Source organism: Leptopilina heterotoma, unplaced genomic scaffold (assembly GCF_015476425.1).
Source record: "Leptopilina heterotoma isolate Lh14 unplaced genomic scaffold, ASM1547642v1 Lhet_1055, whole genome shotgun sequence".
Taxonomy (NCBI): domain Eukaryota; kingdom Metazoa; phylum Arthropoda; class Insecta; order Hymenoptera; family Figitidae; genus Leptopilina; species Leptopilina heterotoma.
The window spans coordinates 266,782-277,163 of NW_025110821.1; the positions used below are offsets into that span (position 1 = coordinate 266,782).

Below are 10,382 nucleotides of genomic sequence, written 5' to 3' on the forward strand. Positions count from 1 at the left end.
TAAAAGAAAAAAAATTTTTAATTTTTCTCTGGCCTCAATTTTTAATTAAAATTTTTTTTAAATAAATTATTTTCAATATTTTCTGTCAAATTTTTTTAAAAAATTTTAAATTCTTTTGTACAATTCAATTTTACGTAAAATTTTGATTATTTGGAAATTCTTTAATTAAATTTACATTAGAAAATAAAAACTGGAAATAATTTTAAAAAATTTCGATTAAGTTTTTTGAAAAAATTAGTTTTATACAAATTTTAAATAATAGCATGAAAACTTTAAATTTTTTAATATTTTAATTTAAAGTTTTTAGAAAATTCAATTATTTCTAAAAATTACAATTAATAGTAACGTTTCCAAAATTCAATTATTATTTAAAACTTTAAATGAAATTAATTTTTAAATTACTTTTTTTGAGAAAATTCTGCGGTAATTCAATTATTCAAATGGAAAATGTATACAGAAATAATTGAATGTTTTAAAATTGAATTTATCTGCATAATGTTATCAATTAATTTTTAATAATTCAATTCTTTCGATGAATTTTAATAACATTTTTAAGAATAATTACATTTTTCAAGGATTTTGATTAAATTATATAAAAAATAATTTAAATTTTGCAATGAGTATTATTATTAAATTATTGTGAAAATTTTTTTTTTTAAAGTTTTAAACATTTGATTTTTTTCGGGAAAATTTAGGCAAAATTCTACATTTAATAATTGAATTTCTGTGAAATTTTCATTATTTAAGTTTTGTTTTAGAATTCGTTGTAATTTCATAGTTGATAAGACAAACAAAAAGTAAAAAAGTTTATGATTTTTTCGTATATTTTAAACATTTAATTTTTTCCAGTACTTTTAATAAAATAATCTTTGAATTTACTGATTTTCCTGATCTATGGTATTTACCTCATCTTCATTTTTTGGCGCATCAGATTGTCGTTTTACAGGTGTTTTGTTGCATCTGCGTAAGTCCATTCCCGCCATTTTTGGAGTTTCTGCAATTTTTGTTAATGAATTTGATGACTCCACATTTAAGAAGAGACGACCTGAAAAAAATTATTTTTTAAAAAGTGTTTTACATTTCATAAATGTAAACTGTAAATTTATTTACTAAAACTTAATATTTATTATTTTTTTACAATTTTTTTTACTATTTAAATACTTTTTTGAGATTTGTTCAGGGTGACTACTAATCAGGAAATAACTGAGAATTTATTTTGACTGGGTTAATTAAAAAAGTTTTCTTTTATTAATTTGTTTTTTAAAAATCGCTTTTTATTTTAATTTTTATATATTTATTTTTTCATGTTTTTTATTGCAAAGATTAATAATTAAAATTTTTATTAGTTAATTTAAAAAAAGATTCACACTTAAAATTTTTCAATTAAATTGAATTTTTAAATTTTTTTTTGAAAATTCTGAAAAATAAGATTTTTGAGATATTCAATTTTATTGTTTCAAAGTAATTGAAATTTTATAAACCAATAATTGAAAATTTTTGAATTAATTTAAATTTTTTTTATATTTTATTGAAAATAATTGAATTTATTTAAATTTTTCGAAAATAATCAAAGGAAGTTAGTGACCGTAATTATAATTTTATTTTTAAAATATAAAGTCCCTTTTAAAGTTTTAAATTAATTTTTTACTTTTAACAATTTTATTATTATATTATTATTTAATAATTAAAATTATTAAACTTTATATATGTGTATATATTTAATTTACCTCGATTTATTAATTTTCCTTGAATTTGAAGGAAGTCTCCTTTTGTGATGTTTGTCAATTCGGTGAAGCTTGCAATATGTACTTCCTATTTGAATTTGTTTTTGTTGCATATGCACCCTAGTCCATACGAACTGTCGCCTTTGTTGTCCTTATTCAAAACAAATTCACTCTTCAAGAAACCGCAAACTTCTAAAATTTCAGAAAATTATTTTAAAAAATGTAATTTTTGTTAATAAATAATTATTATTTAAAATATTTATTTAAATCTTACTTATCGTATTTCCAACTGAGTCTGCGGCTTCTTCAATTTCTATTGATTTTATTGTTTCTTCTTCCGCCGTAACTTGTTGAAGTATTTTAATACTTGTGCAGGTCTTAAATGTGAGTTCATATGGAACGTCGCCTTTGTTGTACCTTTCGTGTTTCGGTGGCTTGGAGAAGGCTTTATCAATGTGAATAATCTATAAATATTATAGATATTTTTGATTTTTAATAAAATCTTATTGCAAGTTTGATTCAAGTTACAATAAAAATAAAAAAAAAATTTCAGAAATGTTTAATTGAAAATATTTAGAATGAAACAAATTTTTAACTTTTTTTAAAAAAATAATTAAATATGATTTGTATAAACTAATTTTTATATTTGTTATTTATTATTATTTTAATTTATTTAGTTTTATTTATTTTGAATTTTTTAAATTAAATTTACCCTTTTTATTTATAAATAAAGTAATTAATAAATAATTCTTTATTTATAAATAAATAAATTGATTTAATTATTTTTCAATTATTTTGTTTGTTTTACATTCTTAATAAATTTTTTATTTTTTAATTTAGATTTTTTATTTATTATTTTATATTTTATTTAATTATTTATTATAATTATTTATTATTATTTTAATTTATTTAGTTTTATTTATTTTGAATTTTTTAAATTAAATTTACCCTTTTTATTTATAAATAAAGTAATAAATAAATAAATAAATAATTCTTTATTTGTAAATAAATAAATTGATTTAATTATTTGTCAATTATTTTGTTTGTTTTATATTCTTAATAAATTTTTTATTTTTTAATTTAGATTTTTTATTTATTATTTTATATTTTATTTAATTATTTATTATAATTATTTATTATTATTTTAATTTATTTAGTTTTATTTATTTTGAATTTTTTAAATTAAATTTACCCTTTTTATTTATAAATAAAGTAATAAATAAATAAATAATTTTTTCTTTGTAAATAAATAAATTGATTTAATTATTTTTCAATTATTTTGTTTGTTTTATATTCTTAATAAATTTTTTATTTTTTAATTTAGATTTTTTATTTATTATTTTATATTTTATTTAATTATTTATTATAATTATTTATTATTATTTTAATTTATTTAGTTTTATTTATTTTGAATTTTTTAAATTAAATTTACCCTTTTTATTTATAAATAAAGTAATAAATAAATAAATAATTTTTTATTTGTAAATAAATAAATTGATTTAATTATTTTTCAATTATTTTGTTTGTTTTATATTCTTAATAAATTTTTTATTTTTTAATTTAGATTGTTTATTTATTATTTTATATTTTATTTAATTATTTATTATAATATTTTTTAAAAATTTGTAAAAAATCAATTATTTTCAATTAAATTTTTTTTTAAAATAAAAATTTACATACATTGCCTTTTTGCAGTTTTGGAAGAAATTTTTCAATATCTGTTTCCCAAACAGCACACTGAATTTTTTTTCCGGAACTATTTTCAATTATGACTCGCAAAAGATTTAGTTGCTTTTTTTCACCGTTGACAACATCTTGAATAACGTTGGTAACTTTCATTACAAGTTCTCTAAAAGTCAAAATAATTTTTATTTTAATTAATTATTTATTAAAATTTAATATTTATTTTATTTATAATCGTTAATTTTTTTTAATTTTTTATTATTTTTATACTTACACCGTTGAATCCCAAAAGGTGATACATTCTGTATCTTCATCACTTGATAATTCAATGTTCATTTTTATTATTTTTAGTTTTATTTTTCAAGTTATTTTGAAAATTTCTTTTTTTTAACTTTTTCTTAGGACTTTAAATGTGTTTATAGCAACCAGTAAAGAAATTAGTAACTTTTGTTAAAACAATTGGTAGATTGGTTTCTATAGAAACGCTTGAGTATTTTGTTTTTGAAAAAGTGTATTGTAGGGTTATATTTTTTCTTAAAATTTGAAATTTGTAAAGTTTTATATTTGTTGAAATTAAAATTAAATATGGAATTATCAAGTGATGAAGATATAAATTGTATAGACATTTGGGATTCAGAAGTGTAAGTTTAAATTTATTTTAACCTATAAATTATTTATTATAAACAAAATTTTAACCTATAAAATAAAGGAAATAAATTGCAAATTTGAATGAATATTTCATTTATAGATTAAAATAATTAATTAAAATAATTTTTTGTTATTAGAGAGCTTATTATGAAAGTTGTTAACGTTGATCAGAAACGTATCTATCAAAGAGGAAATATGATTGAATTGACAGAAATAATTATCGAGAATCGTTCCCGAAAAAAAATTCAGTGTGTCATTTGGGAAAAGGATATTTCAAGATTTTTTTCTGTCTTGCAAAGAGGCAATGTATGTTTTTAAATTATATTTTTAATATTTTGTTAAAAATAATTTATAATGAAATTAAATGTTCTTAAATTATTTGCAGATAATTCACATTGAGAAAGCTTTTACTCAACCGATAAAATGTCCGCGATTGAATATTGGCGATGTTTCGTATCTACTTGTATTTAAATCTTCAACAAGAATCTCAGTTTTGAATTGGAATTGAAACATTAAGAGAGATTTTATTTAAATTGTTGCAAAACTAATAAATAAAGGTATATAAAAATAAATGTTTTAAAATTAATTAATTTTCTATTAAATATATATAAAAATTTAATTCATTAAATTAAATAATAATAGTAATAAATAATAATTTGATTAAATATTTTTTAACTTTTATAATAAAGTAATTTAAAGGAATTTAATTAATTAATAAATTTTATTATCTACATTTGAGAAAAACAATAATAATATAATTCATATTATATTTGTATTAACCTAAAAAATATAAAACTTATTTATTTTACTTTGCAGATCTTTTTTGATTCAACTGAGAGTTTTCTAATGACATTTGAAATGTCGAAATTATTGGCTACAAATTTCAAGAATGGTGTTATTTTTTAATTTAAAAAAAGTTAATTTCTTTCAATTATTAGAAAAGAAATGATATTTTTCTTTTATTTAATACGTTTAATTTTTTTGGTTTTCGTTCAATATTTTTAATTTTAATTTATTATTACTTATTTTAATATTTCATTCAAAATTTTATATATTACATTGTTAAATTTATTACATTAAGAAAATAAATAATTGATTGACATAGTATACATTTTCATTTTTTAGTTTATTTAAAATAATTATTTATTTTTTCAAAATTAAGACTTGTTTTTATATTTCAAGAGAAAAAAAATTTTGTTTGTTATTAATTTTTTTGTTTCCGAATTTTTGTAATAATTTTTCTTTTTCAATATTTTTAATTTTAAAATTAATGTAGGTATTCAAAATCATTGAATTCTTGCAAAAAATTTGAGAATAATTCAATTCCTTCAAAGAATTTCATTATTTATGAAAATAATTAAATTCTCGCGAAGAATTATTACAAAATTTTTGAAAAGCCTAATTAAATTTTTTTGAAGAATTATTTTCGATTTTTTTCAAATATTTGAGTTTTTTAAATAATTTTAATTGGAATTTTTGAAAGTAATTAAAATTTATGAACAATTAAATTTCTTTCAAGTTTTTAAAATAGTATAATTTATTCAAGGAATTTTTTTAAAATATACCTATAAAAATAATTAAAGTAATTAAATTATCTTACAAAAATTTTTTTAATTTATTGATTATAATCGATTTTGTTAATAATTGTCATAAATAATTTTACTATTAAACTTTCATTAAAATTATTTATTGATAATTATTATATTAGATAATTTTATTAGAATTTTTGCAAATTATAAATTGAATTGCGAATTTTAAAAATGTCTCAACTCGGTTTTTTAAATTTTACAGGAGAGATTAAAAACGTTTTATTTCAAACAGCTTTAATTAAAAGAGTCCATTTTTTTCATAGTAATTACATACTATTTTGTACGAAAAAATGATAAAATGATTGTCTTAAATTAAAGTGTGTTGGAGAAAATTGATATTATAGTTGTCAGAGTTGAGCCTTTTTTGAAATTCATGAAAAAAATTTAATCGTTTTAATCATAAAAATATATTAATTATATATTTTATTATCGAGAATCAATTTTATTATTTTCTTATTTAATTTTATAATGTAATAACTTAATAACTTTCTTTGAGTTCAAAAACAATTCATTATTAGGTTAGAAAACAAACAATCTTAGGTTAAAATATAAAGGAAAACATATTTTAATAAATTTTTCTTTGTTAAAAGTACCTCAGATGAAATTTTCCTATTAAGAAAACGTCAATAAATATTCAATAATGCAGAAAATACAAAAAAGTTAAATTTGAAAAAATCCGAGTTGAGCCCTTTTCGAAATTTGCAATTCAATTGAATTCTTTTAAAGAATTTAAAAAATTTTTTTTATAAAAAAATGTAATTTTTTAAAATAATTTTAAATGAAAATTTTTAAAATAATTGAATTGGAAAAAGTTATTTTTAACTTTTTAAAATTATGTCTAGTAATAATTATAATTGAAAATAATTGAATTCCTGAGAACAATTTTAATGTTTATAAAAATAATTTAATTTTGTCGATTAATTTTACTACATAACATCTATAACTAATTGAATTGTTTCAAAGGATTTATTAAAATTTTAGAAAAGAATTGGATTCTATCGAAAAATTTTATTAAAAATTTTGAAATTAATAAACAAGAATAATTAAATAGTAAAGTAGTTAATAATTGAATTTTTTGAAAGTTTGAATCTGAAATTATTAAAAAACTCACATTTGAAAATAAAAAGTTTTGTAATTTGCATAATAATAAATGGAATAATGTGAAAAATAATTTTTTGACACATGAGGTCTCTTTTCATAGACCAGGTCACATATAATATTATAAAATAATCTGTAGTCATTTAGTGATTTTTTTAAATCAGATCGCCGATTATGTGAATCCTTGAAAATCATTTTCGAGAGTTCAAAAATAACATTTTCAAAACAACATTTTCGGTTTTTGGAGAATCAGGTTGATGATGACTGGTATTTTTGAAAATCAGTTTCGAAGATTTTTGGCAAATTCATTATAGATGGTCTTAATGGTTCAATTTTAGTTTCGGTACAATGTTTAATGACTCTGAAAAATAGAATAGACTTTCGATTTTATACCTATTGAATAATTAAATATTGGTAATAATTTTTTAAAATTTTAATTACAGACTAATTATTATAGATTAATTACTTTTAATTTTTATTACCTTTAAATGTAAGAAATCGTCAAAATTTTAAAATTAAATTTGTTGATCTTAATTTCTCATTTCTCAGATGTGGTTATATCTGATATTTCAATTCAAGTTTCTTTCTTATTAATTCATATTGGTCTTCTTTTTTGATATTTTTTTTCCTGAAAATTTTGGCAGTTTTTAATTATATATTCATACGAAATTGCTTCTTATATTTATATGCGTTAAATTAAAATTTTTCATTGAATATGAAAAAAATGTTTTAAAAGATTAATTTAAAATTAAATAAAATATTATATGTAAAATTAGTTATTTAAATGGTTTTATTTAAATAATTTAGAATAAATTATATATAGAAATTAAGAATTAATTTTTTTTATAGTAAAGCAGTTTTAAAATGTTTTTTTTTCAAAATTTTGATATAAATCTGAATATTAATATAGAATTCAGTCTTTCATTTGTATTTAATTTTTGTGTCAGATAATTTTCATTCAAATAGTTCTGTATAAACGAAATTTTTTATTTTTTATTAGGCCTGTCGCCAATAAATATTTTAAGAGTTTCCCATGATTTAACACGTGAATATGCTACATATCCTTGACCGTGAGTGAAAACATCTTTTCTTAAATCTACTGCAATTTTTTCAAATGTTTGACCTTGCGCTTTATTTATCGTCATTGCAAATGCCAATTTTATTGGGAATTGTCTTCTTTTAAACGAAAAAGGATATTCATTTTCGCAATAAAGTGTAATGCGATTTAAAAACACTACTTCTCCTGATTTGTCACCTGTTAATATTTCACATTTAAGTAAATGTTTTCCTAAATCTAAAATTAACAATCGTGTTCCATTGCAAAGTCCTTCATTGATACTTAGATTACGAATAAGCATAATTATAGAATATTTTCTTAAACATAATTCATGAGGCGGAAGAGAAGTAGGTGACAAAGTATTTAAGTATTCTGGTAATAAAGCTTCTGTAATAGCACCGTTATCATTACAATTTTCTGTACTATCGACGCTAGTATATATTTTTTCGGTTGTTGCATCTAATAACTCTACTACTTTTATGTTTAATTCTTGTACATCAATGTTTCTTGCAGATAGAATTGCACATTTTGTAGCTAGTTTATATTCATTTCGTTGTAAAAGGTCACCAAATGTATCTATAACTATATCTGTTTCTGTGGGTGCAATACATTGATTAGGAATTTGAATACAGTCTTCAGAGTCGTTCAACAAACCATTGCCTACATTAAGTAAAAATGCAGAAAATTCAATTTCTTGAGGTAAAGTTCTCATGTTTTGTGATAAAGTAAATTTTTCAAAGTGTTTCCACAAAGAACTAAATTTTATTGACAAATTTAAACATTCAGCTCGAGTACCATTTTCCTTTACAGGAAGGAGTTGTCTGAAATCACCACCAAGAATAACGATTTTTCCTCCAAATGGTAAATTGTTTCTTTCAATGTCGCGTAATGTTTTATCCATTATTTCCAAAGCATATCGGGGTGCCATTGGTGCTTCATCCCAAATAAAAACATCACACTCTTTTAAAAAGATTCCTTCTTTGGATTGTAATTTTATGTTTGAGGATAAATCATAGAAAAGAGGAACTGGTAAACCAAATACTTTATGTACAGTTTTTCCTTTAGGAAGAAGAGTAGCCGCAATTCCTGTAAAGGCCATTGTACATACTTGTTTATTTTTACTTTTTAAGAGATAATATAAAGTTGTATATACAAAGGTTTTTCCTGATTCACCTGGACCATCTATATAAAAACAATTATTAAAATTAACATCATCTTTCACATTGTTATTTGCAACTTGTAAAATAATATCTACAAATTCTTTTTGTTTTTCATTTAATTTATTATATTGTTCTTGACCCTTACTCATATTTTCTGAATTAATTTCACTGCTTATTATTTCAGTAACTTCATTTATTATTTGTTCCATTTCAGGAAAATCTGACATTCTTCGTCCTTCTGCACAAATTAAGGTATTAATTTCAGAATAAGCTCGCTTATAAGCTTCTTGTTGACAACCATAACGTGAAAAATCTTCCGACATAGCATTTTTAAATTCTTCCCAAAGGTTTTTGGGATTGGTAGGTTGACAATGGATTAATATGCGTACAAATAATTTTCTAAGACTTGAAGGCATCATCCAAAGTATTGCTTCATTCATAGCTTTTTTCCACTCTTCATCGTCTTCTATAAGACCTAATGCCAGACATGCAGCTGTAAATGTATCATAAGTTATTCCATCCACAGTTCGTAAATCTCCATAACTTTGAGCACCTTTAACATAAAGTAAAAGTAAACGTAAGTGGAATAATTCTACTTGAGTAGGACTTACTGAATACATTCGCCCAATACTTTTAAATTGAAATCTTTGTCTTTTTTGCCACTTAGAAATGTTTTTACCATTAATTTTTGTTTTTTTAAACACATAATTAGAAGGAATATTTGTATATGAGTATTTTCTAGCTTCCTCATCTCTAGAGTTTAATGCAAAATAATCAAGTAACATAGTAACTTGATCAACAGCAGAATCCATTACCTCTTGAAGTGCATTTTCTTCAGTACTCTCTATAAATATATTTTGCTCATTTAGTAAATGTACTGGTAAACGCATTACACTATGACTTTTTTCTTGTAAAGGTTTATTTAAAATTCGCCAGCATGCTTCAACTGGTCCAACATATCTTCCATCAATAAAATTTTTTATTTCGTCATGATTAACAATAGATTCTTCATTTGAAGTTTCACTTATATTTATTGCAGCAGAATCATGTCCTTTATACATATATTTATGTAAGTACTTGACAGATTCTATGCCTCCTCCAACGACCTCAACATTAATATGACAATTGTATCGTTTGGACAAAAATGGATTATAAGGAACAACATATCGATTATCAATTTCATATCCGCCTGTTCTAACAAATGTTGTGTTTGTATCTTTTCGTTGATAATGTACTTGACCTCTTTCATTTATAACTGTCTCTTCTTGAAATGGTTTTGGAAATTTTTTAGAACATTTTCCATTTACAATGCATAAACCTTCTCGACAAGGTCCATGTATATTATGCCTCATAATAATTTTATGCAATTCTGGTTCAATATTGTTATCTGGAATTTCAGCTGAAATGTAACGGTCGATGATAA

At 20.4% G+C, this 10,382-nt stretch overlaps 1 protein-coding gene across 1 annotated transcript; it reads right to left on the bottom strand.

Annotated features, from left to right (window-relative positions):
- Window positions 1-7,728: 7,728 nt before the first annotated feature.
- Window positions 7,729-8,753, bottom strand: LOC122502086. The gene is made up of 2 exons (XM_043611977.1): window positions 8,723-8,753; window positions 7,729-8,639 (listed from the first exon to the last, which is right to left on the bottom strand). Exons 1-2 carry the CDS (start codon window positions 8,751-8,753, stop codon window positions 7,729-7,731), a joined length of 942 nt encoding a protein of 313 aa, XP_043467912.1.
- Between the last annotated feature and the right edge of the window lie 1,629 nt (window positions 8,754-10,382).

Coding starts and splice junctions, on each gene's coding strand:
- LOC122502086 (XM_043611977.1), bottom strand. CDS start 8,753: ATGTTTTTATTTGGGATGAAGCACCAATGGC. Junction 8,640..8,722: donor TGGGATGAAGCACCAATGGC/ACCCCGATATGC, acceptor GAAAAATCGTTA/TTCTTGGTGGTGATTTCAGA.